The sequence below is a fragment of the Melanerpes formicivorus genome, unplaced genomic scaffold (assembly GCF_026170545.1).
Source record: "Melanerpes formicivorus ecotype bairdi unplaced genomic scaffold, bMelFor1.0.p_v2 SCAF_55, whole genome shotgun sequence".
NCBI classification, from domain to species: domain Eukaryota; kingdom Metazoa; phylum Chordata; class Aves; order Piciformes; family Picidae; genus Melanerpes; species Melanerpes formicivorus.
The window spans coordinates 69,249-84,137 of record NW_027142407.1 but is presented as its reverse complement, the minus strand read 5'-3'; the positions used below and the strand labels follow the sequence as shown (position 1 = coordinate 84,137).

Below are 14,889 nucleotides of genomic sequence, written 5' to 3'. Positions count from 1 at the left end.
TCCTTTTTTGGTAGCAGTGTCATGATTTTGCTGTTTAAGTAGCAGAGATCAGGGTAGTACTCCACAGTTTTATCACAGAATCAACTAGGTTGGAAAAGACCTCAGCAATCATCGAGTCCAAGCTATCACCTAATACCTAACACCTCCTGATAACTACACCATGGCTCCAAGGGTCACATCCAATCCTCCAGGGATGGTGACTCCACCACCTCCCTGGGCAGCACATTCTAATGGCCAGTCTCTCTGTCTGGGAACAATTTCTTCCGCACCTCCAGCCTAAACCTCCCCTGGCACAGCTTGAGACTGTGTCCTCTTGTTCTGGTGCTGGGCGCCTGGGAGAAAAGACCAACCCCCACCTGGCTGCAACCTCCCTTCAGGGAGTTGTAGACAGCAATAATGTCAAAAATACTGCTGATGAGCAGTGAAAGATGGCTGGGAAGAGCTATGCTGCAGAGAACTAACTGGAACATTGTGTCCAGCCAATTAAGCATTCTTAGCCTGCATGTCCTCATTTCTGCAGCCCAGGCTAACAGGCTGGTTGCAGTGAGGACCACCTCTAGCTGAAATTTGTAAAAAGGGAAGAAAAAAGTTGTTTTGCTCTTGCATTGCCATAGAATCATAGAATGATAGAATCATAGAGTCATGGAATCATGGAATTGTGGAGTCATGGAAAATTAGAGTCATAGAATCATAGAGTCATAGAGTTATAGAGTCATAGAATCATAGAGTCACAGAGTTATAGAGTCATAGAGTCATAGAATAGAATAGAATAAACCAGGTTGGAAGAGATCTTCAAGATCATCGTGTCCAATCCATCAACCAATCCAACCCACCTAAACAATTAAACAATGGCACCAAGCACCCCATCAAGTCTCCATAGTCATAGAATCATAGAATCATAGATTCATAGAGTCATAGATTCATAGAGTTATAGAGTCATAGATTTACACAATCATAGAATCATAGAGTCACAGATTTATAGAATCATAGAATCATAGAGTCACAGAGTCATAGAGTCACAGAGACACAGAGTCATAGAGTCATAGCGTCATAGAGCCACAGAGTCAGAGAATCATAGAGCCATACAGTTATAGAATCATAGAGTCATAGAGTCATAGAATCATGGAGTCATGGAATCATAATGTCATTGAGTCATAGAATCATGGAATCATGGAGTCATAGGGTCGTAGAATCACAGAGTCACAGCATCATAGAATAATATACTCATAGTCAAAGAATCACGGAGTCATAGAATCAGTGTCATAAAATCATAGAGAAATGGAGTCATGGAGTCAGGTAGTGATAGCACCAGGGGGAATGTTTCCAAGCTAGAGGAGGGGAGAGTTAAACTAGACATTAGGAAGAAGTTCTTCCCCATGAGAGTGGTGAGAGCCTGGCACAGGTTGCCCAGGGAGGTGGTGGCAGCCTCCTGCCTGGAGGTGTTTGCAGCCAGGCTGGATGTGGCTGTGAGCAACCTGCTGTAGTGTGAGGTGTCCCCTGCCCATGGCAGGGCTGTTGGGACTAGATGAGCCTCGAGATCGCTTCCAACCCTGACAATTATGTGATTCTGTGCTGTCTGTTCCTCATCTGACTGGAAAGAAGCCATAAAACATTTAGTAGGACACTAACCCCGTTTCAACCCTCTTTTCTCCTGTCAGACAACCCCAAAGACACCACTCGTGTGCCTGTCTACGTGAGGATTTTGGATGTTAATGACAACGCTCCCCAGTTTGCCGTCTTCTACGATACCTTTGTCTGTGAAAATGCAAGAGCTGGACAGGTATGGCTTGGAGTAAAGACTCCCCACCATCCACCTTTGCTGCAGCATTCAGCTGCAGATTGATCTTGCTTGGGGAAAAAATGGTGTTGAAAGAGAAGTACTGAAGTGCTGAAAAAGCAAACAAAGTAGGGTCTCTGTGTGAGGATGAGAGTAGAACCTGACTTTACTGCAGCATCAGCGGTGTGTGTGAATTGCTTTTCTCTAGCCAGCCCCTGCACTGCTGTTAAATTGTCACTAGGGATGCCCAAAAGAAACAAATAAAATTGCTGTTATCTTCACAAAGGAAGAGGTTAGAGCTAAAAGCTTGGATTTGTATTTTCAGCGATGCTCAAACAGCGAAAGTCAGCTGTAGTTCAGTCCATGCTGATGGGTGCTCCAATTCCAGGCATCTAAATCTGTCTGTGAATTCCTTTTCCTCCTTCTCCTTTCTCCTTCTCCTCCTCCTTCTCCTCCTCCTTCTCCTTCTCCTTCTCCTTCTCCTTCTCCTTCTCCTTCTCCTTCTCCTTCTCCTTCTCCTTCTCCTTCTCCTTCTCCTTCTCCTTCTCCTTCTCCTTCTCCTTCTCCTTCTCCTTCTCCTTCTCCTTCTCCTTCCCCTTCTCCTTCTCCTCCTCCTCCTCCTTTTCCTTTTCCTCCTCCTCCTCCTCTTCCTCTTCCTCTACTTTCTTTTTTATTCTCTCTTGTATATTTTTTCTTTTTATATTTTCTTTTACTTTTTTCTTTTTCTTTTTTTGTCTTTATAATTTTCTTTTATCATTTTCTTTTTCTCTTTTCTTTTTCCTTTTCTTGTTCTTTTTTCTTTTATCTTTTTTTTTGTTTTATCTTTTTATCTTTTTCTCTCTTTTTATTTTCTCTTCTTCATTTCTTTTTAATTTTCTTTTTCTTTTCTTCTTTTTTCTTTTCCTTCTTCTTTTTTCTCTTTTCCTTTTTTTCTTTACTTTGTCTTTGCCAATTTCTTCTTCTTTTTCTAATTCTCTTTTATTTTCTTTCCTTTCCTGACTGAGTCACCATCACTGGAGGTGTGCCAGACAGGCTTGGATGTGGCACTTGGAGCCATGGTTTAGTTGTCAGGAGGTGTTAGGGAATAGGTTGGACTTGATGATCTTTGAGGTCTTTTCCAACCTTATTGATTCTATGATCCTATGTTAAGGAGCACTTGTTAAGGAGCATATGTTAAGGACCTGTGTTAAGGAGCACAGCCCTGTGAGGAGAGGCTGAGGGAGCTGGGGTTGCTTAGCCTGGAGAAGAGGAGGCTCAGGGGAGACCTTCTTGCTCTCTACAACTCCCTGAAGGGAGATTGTAGCCAGGTGGGAGTTGGTCTCTTCTCCCAGGCACCCAGCACCAGAACAAGAGGACACAGTCTCAAGCTGCACCAGGGGAGGTTTAGGCTGGAGGTGCGGAAAAAATTGTCCCCAGACAGAGAGATTGGCCATTGGGATGTGCTGCCCAGGGAGGGTGGTGGAGTCACCATCACTGGGGGTGTTTAGGAGGAGACTTGATGGGGTTCTTGGTGCCATGGTTGAGTTGATTAGATGGTGTTAGATAATCGGTTGGACATCATGATCTCTGAGGTCTCTTCCAACCTGGTTCGGTTGTCTTCTCTTTTCTCTTCTCTTCTCTTCTCTTCTCTTCTCTTCTCTTCTCTTCTCTTCTCTTCTCTTCTCTTCTCTTCTCTTCTCTTCTCTTCTCTTCTCTTCTCTTCTCTTCTCTTCTCTTCTCTTCTCTTCCTCCTTCTCTTCTCTTCTCTTCTCTTCTCTTCTCTTCTCTTCTCTTCTCTTCTCTTCTCTTCTCTTCTCTTCTCTTTTCTCTTCTCTTCTCTTCTCTATTCTTCATCTTCTCTACTCAAGCTTAACCTACTTCTGGATTTTAAACTGAAAATCCAACTGAATAAATATGAAGTGAAAAATATAGCTAAATAAAGACAAGATGAAAATAAAGTGGAAATCCAGCTGAACACTCCTGAATACATGGACACACACAATAAAAATCAGCTCTAGGTACAGCATTTAATTCAATGGTGTAGAACAAAACTCCCACTCTGAGGCAAAGCAAGAAATAAATCAAGCCCACTGCATTTTGTTCAGGAAATGACATTTCTGCATCACTTAGGTATAAAAAAACCTCAGTCAAAAAAATAGCCACCCATTCATTTAGCTGACAGCCAAAGTGATGTTGACAAAGGGCTTGCTCTTACTTCACCCCAAAAGACCCCAAGTCTTTTTCTGTAGGCATTGCAGCAAGCACTCAAGGAATTCAACTGACCTAATTTGGTTTACTCTGAGAATTGAGGCACCAAATTCTCATCCAGCTCTGAGCGGCTGCAGCTGTGAAGAGTGCTACAAGAGAAGAGCTGGAAGCCTGTCCCCTATACATTCTATTTAATGCCACTGGTGTTCTTCACCTCAGGAATATTGATTGTTGCAGCTCTCTCTACTAACAAACAGAAAACTCTTGGGTGGGAAACAGAATGAGCCTCTTTCCTTTTTAGTTTTGGAAAGAGTTTTATTTTCAAATTGAATTTGAAATGTGGCCTTCCCTCTCAGAAAAATCTGTTTGATAAAACAACCTCTGAATTCCTGTCTTAGATGATCTCTGAATTTCTGGTTTAGTTATTCTCTCAATTTCTGTCTCAAGTGTTCTCTGAATTCCTGTCTTAGCTGATATCTGAATTTCTGTCTTAGCTGTTCTCTGAATTCCTGTCTTAGATCTCTGACTTCCTGTCTTAGGTCTCTGAATCCCTGTCTCAAGTGTTCTCTGAATTTCTGTCTTAGATGTCTGAAGTCCTCTCTTAGATCTCTCAAGTTCTATCTTAGCTGTTCTGTAGCTCCTGTCCCAGATCTCTTAATTTCTGTCTTAGATCTCTGAATTCCTGTCTTGGCTGTTCTCTAATTCCTGTCCTAGATCTCTAAAGCTGTTTCAGATGTCTGAATTCCTGTCTTAGCTAGTCTCTACATTTCTGTCTTAGCTGATCTCTGAATTTCTGTCTTAGCTGTTCTTTAATTCCTGTCCTAGATCTCTTATTTTCTGTCTTAGCTGTTCTCTAATTCATGCCCTAGATCTCTAAATCTCTGCTCTAGACGTCTGAATTGCCGTCTTAGCTATTCTCTACATTTCTGTCTTAGCTGATCTCTGAATTTCTCTCTTATATGTCTGAATTCCTCTCTTAAATCTCTGAATTTCTATCTTAGCTGTTGTGTAGCTCCTGTCCTAGATCTCTTAATTTCTGTCTTAGATCTCTGAACTCCTGTTTCAGCTGTTCTCTGAATTCTTGTCATAGCTGATCTCTGAATTCCTGTCTTAGCTGATCTCCAATTCCTGTCCTAAATCTCTAAATTTCTGTCTAGATGGCTGAATTTCTGCCTTAGGTGTTCTCTGAATCCCTGTCTTAGATGATCTCTGAATTTCTGGGTTAGGTATTCTCTCACTTCTGTCCTAAGTGTTCTCTGCATTCCTGTCTTAGATCTCTCAATTTCTTTTTTTAGGCATTCTCTGAATTCCTGTCTTAGCTGTTCTCTGAATTTGTGTCTTAGATGATCTCTAGTTCCTCTCCTACTCTCTGAATTTCTGTCTTAGATGTCTGAATTCCTCTCTTAAATCTCTGAAGTTCTATCTTAGCTGTTCTGTAGCTCCTGTCCTACATCTCTTAATTTCTGTCTTAGGTCTCTGAATTCCTGTCTTAGGTGTTCTCTGAATTCTTGTCTTAGACGATCTCTAAACTTGTGGTTTAGGTATTCTCTCAATTTCTGTCTAAAGTCTTCTCTGAATTCCTGTCTTTGAGTTCTCAATTTCTGTTTTCGGCATTCTCTGAATTTCTGTCTTAGGTATTCTCTGCCTTATATGTCTGAATTCCTCTTTTAGGTGTTCTCTGAATTCCTGTCTTAGCTGATCTCTGATTCCTGTCCTAGACCTCTCAATCTCTGTCTTAGATGTCTGAATTCCTGTCTTAGCTATTCTCTGCATTTCTGTCTTAGCTGATCTCTGAAGTTCTGTCTTAGCTGTTCTGTAATTCCTGTCCTAGATCTCTAAATCTCTGTCTTAGATGTCTGATTTCCTGTCCTACCTGTTCTCTGTATTCCTGTTTCAGATGATCTCTGAATTTCTGCCTTAAGTATTCCCTTAATTCTTGTCTTAGATCTCTGAATGTCAGTCTTGAGTGTTGTCTGAATTCCTGCCTTAAAGCTCTGAATTTCTGTCTTAGTTCTCTCTATTCCAGTCTTAGATGATCTCTGAATTCCTGTCTTAAGCCTTCTCTAAATTCCTGTCTATGTATTGGTTTAGATCAGAGATGAAGGTTTGAACTGAGTTAGGCTTCAGATAAAACTAGTTTTGACATGTTTGGGCTTTCATGTATTTATAGAAAGTTATAAATGTGAATTGTAAGAAGAAGAGGGAGGAGGACTAAGGCAAAAAGTGGTCATTTGGGGATGCTGGGAAGTGTATGCCTGCATTTAGCACCACATGAAACATGTGAATGATCTTGTCAGAGAAGCTTGCATGACACATTTTGTTAACTTAGGCTACCAATTGAGTCTCAAGTCAATATGTGCATAGATTGAAGAGGAAGCACCCTTAACACTTCTAATTTTCTAGACAATTGTATTAAAAACTGTATTACACAACTGCAGCAGAAACCAAGGTGCATTTGGGGTTTGTTGTTGTCTCAAGCTGAGGCAGGGGAAGTTTAGGCTCGAGGTGAGGAGAAAGTTCTTCACAGGGAGAGTCATTCGCCATTGGGATGTGCTGCCCAGGGAGGTGGTGGAGTCCCCATCCCTGGAGGTGTTCAAGGGGGGATTGGACGTGGCACTTGGTGCCATGGTCTAGTAGTCATGAGGTCTTGGGTGACAGGTTGGACTTGGTAATCTTTGAGGTCTTTTCCAACCTTGTTGATTCTATGATTCTGTTTGATTTTTTTTCCCCTTGCAGCTTATTCAAACCATCAGTGCAGTAGACAAAGACGACCCTCTTGGTGGACAGAAGTTCTTCTTCAGTTTAGCTGCTGTTAACCCAAACTTCACTGTTCAGGATAATGAAGGTAAAGGTTAAACCTGGTGTAGGGAAGGAGCTTAATTTTGCTGGCTGGCTTGGTTTAAGGAGCAAGACAGGCTCCTTAATTCTTCTCAAAGGAGTTAAAGAGGACTGGAGAGGAATTGGACAAGTTTAAATGGAAATACTGCTCCTACTCACATAGCACAGTGAAAAGCATATAAAAGACAATGAAATTCGTGGACCATGCCTCTCCAAAACCTCCTTAAGCCAAAGCTTCCACAAACCTCCCTCCAACCAGGCCAAACAAAGGGCAACAAAGCTGGGGAGGGTTCTGGAGCACAGCCCTGTGAGGAGAGGCTGAGGGACCTGGAGTGGCTTAGCCTGGAGAAGAGGAGGCTCAGGGGAGACCTTCTTGCTCTCTACAGCTATCTGAAGGGAGGTTGTAGCCAGCTGGGGGTTGGTCTCTTCTCCCAGGCATCCAGCACCAGAACAAGAGGACACAGTCTCAAGCTGTGCCAGGGGAAATTTAGGCTGGATGTTAGGAAGAAGATCTTCCCAGCAAGAGAGGTTGGCCATGGGAATGTGCTGCCCAGGGAGGTGGTGGAGTCACCATGCCTGGAGGTGTTTAAAAAGAGCCTGGATGAGGCACTTGGTGCCATGGTTGAGTTGATCAGATGGTGTTGGGTGATAGGTTGGACTTGATGATGTCTGAGGTCTTTTCCAGCCTGCTGAATTCTGTATTCTGCACTATAAATGCTGCACCTAGTGCCATGCTCTGAATCACTGCCTTTCCATCCACCCAGATAACACTGCCAGGATCTTGACGAGGAGGAATGGCTTCAGTCGACACGAAATAAGCACTTACCTCCTGCCAGTGGTGATCTCAGACAACGACTACCCCATCCAGAGCAGCACTGGCACCTTGACCATCCGAGTGTGCGCCTGCGACAGCCGCGGCAACATGCAGTCCTGCAGTGCTGAGGCCTTGCTCCTCCCTGCTGGCCTCAGCACGGGGGCACTGGTGGCCATCCTCCTCTGCATCATTATCCTGCTAGGTAAGACAAAGAAACAGCAGACAACACCAAGCTGGGGGCAGGAGTTGATCTGTTGCAGGGTAGGAGAGCTCTGCAGAGGGACCTTGCCAGGCTGGGCAGATGGGCAGAGGCTAAGGGCAGGAGATTGAACACATCTAAGTGCCAGGTTCTGCACATTGGCCACAACAACCCCAGGCAGTGCTACAGGCTGGGGACAGAGTGGCTGAGAGCAGCCAGGCAGAGAGGGACCTGAGGGTACTGGTTCACAGTAGGCTGAACATGAGGCAGCAATGTGCCCAGGTGCCAATGGCATCCTGGCCTGCATCAGGAACAGTGTGGCCAGCAGGAGCAGGAAGATCATTCTGCCCTGTGCTCAGCACTGCTGAGGCCACACCTTGAGTCTTGCGTCCAGTTCTGGGCTCCTCAGTTCAGGAAGGATGTTGAGCTGCTGGAAGGTGTCCAGAGAAGGGCAAGAAAGCTGGGGAGGGGTCTGGAGCACAGCCCTGTGAGAAGAGGCTGAGGGAGCTGGGGTTGCTTAGCCTGGAGAAGAGGAGGCTCAGGGGAGACCTTCTTGCTCTCTCCAACTCCCTGAAGGGAGGTTGTAGCCATGTGGGGGTTGGTCTCTTCTCTCAGGCAAACAGGACCAGAACAAGAGGACACAGTCTCAATCTGTGCCAGGGGAGGTTTAGGCTGGAGGTGAGGAGAAATTTCTGCCCAGCAAGAGAGCTTGGCCATTGGAATGTGCTGCCCAGGGAGGTGGTGGAGTCCCTGTCTCTGGAGGTGTTTAAGAAAGACTTGGATATGGCACTTGGAGCCGTGGTTTAGTTAGTCATGTGGTGTTGGGTGACAGGTTGGATTTGATGATCTCAAAGGTCTAGAGCAGCTAGGGGTTAGTGTCCTACTAAATGTTTTCTGGTTTCTTCCAAATCATATGAGGGACAGCCATCACAGAATTGCCAGGGCTGGAAGGGACCCCAAGGCTCATCCAGTCCCAACCCCCTGCCATGGGCAGGGACCCCTCACACTAGATCAACTTACTCAGAGCCACTTGATGGGTTGGACATGATGACCTTGAAGGTCTCTTCCAACCTGGTTTATTCTATTCTATTCTTGATGGATTTGCTGCTAAGAAATTGCTGTAGCAGAGCTCTTTATCCCTTCTCTGTTTCTTCTCTTCAAGTCATCGTGGTGCTGTTTGCTGCTCTGAAGAGGCAACGCAAGAAGGAGCCTTTGATCCTCTCCAAGGAGGATATCAGGGACAACATCGTGAGCTACAATGACGAGGGTGGCGGCGAGGAGGACACCCAAGCCTTCGACATCGGCACGCTGCGGAACCCCGCGGCCATGGAGGACAAGAAGCTGCGGCGAGACATCCTCCCCGAGACCTTGTTTGTCCCACGGAGGACTCCTTCAGCCCCCGACAACACGGACGTCCGGGATTTCATTAACCAAAGGCTCAAGGAGCACGACACCGACCCCTCCGCACCGCCCTACGACTCCCTGGCCACCTACGCCTACGAAGGCAACGACTCCATCGCCGAGTCCTTGAGCTCCTTGGAGTCGGGCACCACCGAAGGAGACCAGAACTATGACTACCTGCGCGAGTGGGGGCCCCGCTTTAACAAGCTGGCCGAGATGTACGGCGGAGGAGAGAGCGACAAGGACGCCTCTTAACCTGCAGGAGTGACTTCTGCTCCCAGACGCCTTCTGCACTCCACACTATTTAACATTCAGGAGGATTGTTTTGGGTTTGGTTTTTCCCCCTCCCTGCCACTCAGCACAAAGGTTTCCTTCTTCACTTCAACTTGTCTGTGGCTGTTGTTTGTTCTTTCGAGTAGAAGGCCACCTTGGGAATCTATCCAGCAGTTTATCGAGTCACTTTCCAAGAGCCAAAAAAAACCCAACTGTGGGAATTCAGTGTTGTCTGTTTAGTTTTTGCTACAGGAAGGAAAGAGATGGTAACTTGACCTTCAGAAATTGGAACAGGGTGAGAATCCCTTCAGCCCACCTCACCTCCAAGCCGCTTCTGTTAGGTACAGAGAACCACAGAATTGTTAAGGGTTGGAAGGGACCTCGAGACTCAGCCAGTTCCAACCCCCCTGCCGTGGGCAGGGATGCCTCACACCACAGCAGGTTGCTCACAGCCACATCCAGCCTGGCCTTAAAAGCCTCCAGGCAGGAGGCTTCCACCACCTCCCTGGGCAACCTGTGCCAGTCTCTCACCACCCTCCTGGGGAAGAACTTCTTCTTAACCTCCAATCTGAACCTACCCATCAGTATGATTTTGTTTTCCCCATTCCCATCCTTGCAAGCACAGCTTTTGAAGCTGGCAAACAAGACAAAACTCCATCCCTAATCAATAAATAAATGAATAACCACACTCCAAGATGTCCTGTGCTGTCCATGGAAACGAAAGCCAAACTGTACCCATGGTGTTAATAAGTGTAACTTGCAGCTGGTTTCAGACAGAGAAACAGAAAAGTACAACAACAAAAAGGAAGAAAAACAAACAGACAAAAACAAACCCCAAGAATCAAGTGGTTGCAACTCCATTTCATCAGATTCTATCTGCCAATGTTTTATATTTATATTTTTGTATTTATTTTTAAGAAATAAAGCAGGTTTTACAACTATCCTGACTCCTGCCTGCCTCTTCTGCCAGTCAATTCCAGGCTTGGATCAGAGGAATGGAGAATCAGAGAATCAACCAGAGAGTCAATCAGAGAATCAATCAGAGAATCAGAGAATGGCTCAATCAGAGAATCAGAGTATAAGAATAGAATAGGATGGAATGGAATGGAATGGAATGGAATGGAATGGAATGGAATGGAATGGAATGGAATGGAATGGAGTAGAGTAGAATAGAATAGAATAGAATAGAATAGAATAGAATAGAATAGAATAGAATAGAATAGAATAGAATAGGAATGGAATAGAACAGGAATGGAATAGAATGGAATAGGAATGGAATAGAATAGGAATAGGATAGGATAGGATAGAATAGAGTAGAATAGAATAGAATAGAATAGAATAGAATAGAATAGAATAGAATAGAATAGAATAAAATAGAATAGAATAGAATAGAATAGAATAGAATAGAATAGAATAGAATAGAATAGAATAGAGCAGACCAGACCCTGGAGCAGCACAGAAGTCACCCAACAGCAGTCTGTTCACAGTGAGATAAATGCTCAAGCTAAACCAATTCCACCTCTCCACAGCAGTGAGATCTATTAGATCAAAACCCAGGATGCAGAGAGGAAACATAAAGGGAGGGTAGCAAATAGGAGGAGGCAGTGAGATCTGTTAGGTCAAAACCCAGGATGCAGAGAGGAAACATAAAGGGAAGGCAGCAAATAGGAGGAGGCCCTGTGAACATAATCTCCTTTTCCTTTCCGAACCGAATGTTGACTTCTTTCTTCCCTCTCCACTTCTCCACAGGCTTCTCCAAACTCTGCCTGAGTGTGGTTGAGTTGGCTGAAAAGTCACTTTCCACAGCTGTGGAGATCTAAAATATAGTGAGAAGCACACAGTCAGCCAGGTGGAGTTAATACTTTGTTGCTTCATTGCTTTGTTCCTTTTGCTTTCTCTTCCTCAAAGGTATTTTTGCTTTCCCTTTTTAGAGGAATATGAACTCAAAATGACAGCTTTTAAACTAACATTATTGGGGGCTTTTTTTGTTTTGTTTTCCTCTTTCTTATTGCCAACCAAAATCTTCAAACCAAGCATTCAGCTTTGGAGGAGAACTTCCTTGTCTGGAGGTTGAGGTCAACCTCAGCAAGCAATGAAAAACAACACCACCAACAAAAGTCTTTGACAATAAAGAAGTCCAAGCATTCTGCCTTTCATTTGTGTTCCTTTTGAGCTACAAAGCAGAGATCAGGCAGAGTTTGGACATATATTTAGCAAAACCAGCAGAGAACAGTTCCATTGATGTTTGCAAAGCAATATTAATGATTGGGCATTAGAAGGAAAACAGTTTCTGAACTCCTTTCACTCATATGGAGAGCATCCAGGCAGAGAGGGACCTGGGTGTAGTGAGAGACAGCAGCTGAACATGAGGCAGCAGTGTGCCCAAGTGGCCAAGAAGGCCAATGGCATCCTGGCCTGCATCAGGAACAGTGTGGCCGGCAGGAGCAAGGAAGTCATTCTGCCCTGTGCTCAGCACTGGTTGGGCCTAACCTTGAGTCCTGTGTCCAGCTCTGGGCTCCTCAGGTTAGGAAAGATGTTGAGATGCTGGAAGGTGTCCAGAGAAGGGCAACAAAGCTGGGGAGGGGTCTGGAGCACAGCCCTGGGAGGAGAGGCTGAGGGAGCTGGGGTTGCTTAGCCTGGAGAAGAGGAGGCTCAGGGGAGACCTTCTTGCTGTCTAGAGAGAGGAGACTCGAGGAGAGGAGACTCAAGGAGAGGAGAGGAGAGGAGACTCAAGGAGAGGAGAGGAGACTCAAGGAGAGGAGAGGAGACTCGAGGAGAGGAGACTCAAGGAGAGGAGAGGAGACTCGAGGAGAGGAGAGGAGACTCGAGGAGAGGAGACTCGAGGAGAGGAGACTCGAGGAGAGGAGACTCGAGGAGAGGAGAGGAGACTCGAGGAGAGGAGACTCGAGGAGAGGAGACTCGAGGAGAGGAGAGGAGACTCGAGGAGAGGAGACTCGAGGAGAGGAGACTCGAGGAGAGGAGACTCGGGGAGAGGAGACTCGAGGAGAGGAGAGGAGAGGAGACTCGAGGAGAGGAGAGGAGAGGAGACTCGAGGAGAGGAGAGGAGAGGAGAGGAGAGGAGACTCGAGGAGAGGAGAGGAGAGGAGAGGAGAGGAGAGGAGACTCGAGGAGAGGAGAGGAGAGGAGAGGAGAGGAGAGGAGAGGAGAGGAGAGGAGAGGAGAGGAGAGGAGAGGAGAGGAGAGGAGAGGCAAAACACTAGCTTTTAATTGATGAGCAAGCCTATAAATATGACAGTCCCAACACAAATGGAAAAGGTCTTCACATTTTTCTCCTATTGCAGGCACATTTGCTTTACAGTTAAGGTCTTAATCTCTCCTCTTTCCCATTCTGCCCTCCCTACCCCAGCCAGCAGAGAAGGAGCAGGCTCCCAGAATTGATTAGGCTGCCACGTGTTCCTGGGGTAGCTCCAGGTGACTTTCCACACACTGTTGGGATACAGATGTCTTGAGGCAGTTCTGCACCAGTTCTGTCACAGCAAGATAAATGTAACACCACTCCCCCTAGGGCCTGCACGTATTCCATGGTACCTGCATGATTAATATCAGTTGATTAGCCAGCATAAAGCATTCCAGTAAAATGTGAGAGAGAAAAAAGTAGGCTAAAGCTTGTCCCTTCCTTGGGATCATCTCAGCATCTCGTTAAAAACAGATTCATATATTATCTTCTTCCTGCAACTGTCCATTCCCAGAGTCCCTGCTGAAAGAACCCCCCCAAAACCACTTGATAGGACTAGCAAATGTCAGAATGCTGGTGGACAGGAGTGGGAAGAGTGCAGATTCCTTGGAATTATGGCAAAAATCAGTATTCCAGATCAAAAGCTACCATGCCCTGACTCAGTCTCCCCAGCACTATCAGGTAGCTATCAAGCAGGTTTGCTGATGACACCAAGCTGTGTGGTGCAGCAGACACAGGCTGGAGGGAAGGATCCATCCAGAGGGACCTGGACAGGCTGCAGAGCTGAGCCCAGGACAACCTCAGGAGGTTCAACAAGACCAAGGGCAAGGTCCTGCAGCTGGCTCAGGGCAATCCCAAGCACCAATATAGGCTGGCCATGGACTGGCTGAGAGCAGCTCTGAAGAAAAGGCCTTGGGGGTGCTGGGGGAGGAGAAGCTCAGCAGGAGCCATCAGTGAGCACTTGCAGCCCAGAGAGCCAAGCAGAGCCTGGGCTGCAGCAAGAGAAGTGTGGCCAGCAGGGCCAGGGAGGGGATTCTGCCCCTCTGCTCCACTCTGCTGAGACCACAGCTGGAGCTCTGGGGCCAGTTCTGGAGCCTCTGTGCCAGGAATGATCTGGAGGTGCTGAAAGGTGTCCAGAGAAGGGCCATGAGGAGGAGCAGAGGGCTGAAGCTGCTCTGCTGTGAGGACAGACTGAGGGAGTTGGGGCTGTGCAGGCTGGAGAGGAGAAGGCTCCCAGGAGACCTAATTGTGGCCTTCCAGGATCCGCAGGGGGCTCCAAGAGAGCTGGGGAGGGACTTTTGAGGGTGTCAGGGAGGGATAGGAGCAGGGGAAATGGAGCAAAACTAGAAGTGGGTAGATTCAGCTTGGATGTTAGGAAGAAGTTTTTCCCCATGAGGGTGGTGAGACCCCCTTCAGATACTGGGTTTCTGGGATATCAATGTGCAGATGAAGTAAAAGATGATGCCCCCAATACTGTAACAGGTTGCTAAATTGAATAGAAAATAGAGTAGAATAGAACAGAATAAACCAGGTTGGAAGAGACCTTCAAGATCATCGTGTCCAACCCATCATCCAACACCACCTAATCAACTAACAGACTTGCTCACTTGCCAGAGAGCAACAGCAACAACAAAGCTTTCAAAATTAGAGCTGTTGGGCCAAAGAACATCATGCCCTAGACTGCATTTTACATGGAATCATAGAATCAATAAGGTTGGAATAGACCTCAAAGATCATCAAGGCCAAGCTGTTACCCAGCAGCTCATGACTAACTGAACTATGGCACCAAGTGCCACGTCCAATGGAGTTTGAAAACCTGTCATGCTTTCATTATCAGTGAGCTGTTCAATAGAGCAAACAATGAGGTGACAACCTCCATGGAGGTGTGCAAGAAAGGCTTGGATGTGGCACTTGGAGCCATGGTTTAGCTGTCAGGAGGTGATAGGTCTCAGGTCATAGGTTGGACTTGATGATCTCTGAGGTCTTTTCCAACCTGGTTGATGCTGGGGTTCTGTGAGTGAGGCAGGTGCAGCAAGCTGCACATCCCTGGAGACAAATAAATAAATATATATATAATTTAAAGTCTTTTATTGTCTCCACTGAGCAGTGCAAGGAGCTTCATTTTGCTTTTCTTTCCAATCAGGCTCAAATTTGCCTGGCAAAATTGAATTGAAATAGAAGACTACAGCTCATTGATACTTCAA

At 45.9% G+C, this 14,889-nt stretch overlaps 1 protein-coding gene across 1 annotated transcript in view; it reads left to right on the top strand.

Annotated features, from left to right (window-relative positions):
• CDH10 (cadherin 10) overlaps window positions 1-11,233 on the top strand; it is a 106,712-nt gene extending 95,479 nt beyond the window's left edge. The window contains 4 exon segments of the mRNA XM_068160979.1: window positions 1,659-1,780; window positions 6,701-6,809; window positions 7,567-7,818; window positions 8,978-11,233. Of these exon segments, the coding sequence (XP_068017080.1) occupies window positions 1,659-1,780; window positions 6,701-6,809; window positions 7,567-7,818; window positions 8,978-9,471 (977 nt within the window). The 3' untranslated portion in view covers window positions 9,472-11,233.
• Window positions 11,234-14,889: the final 3,656 nt, after the last annotated feature.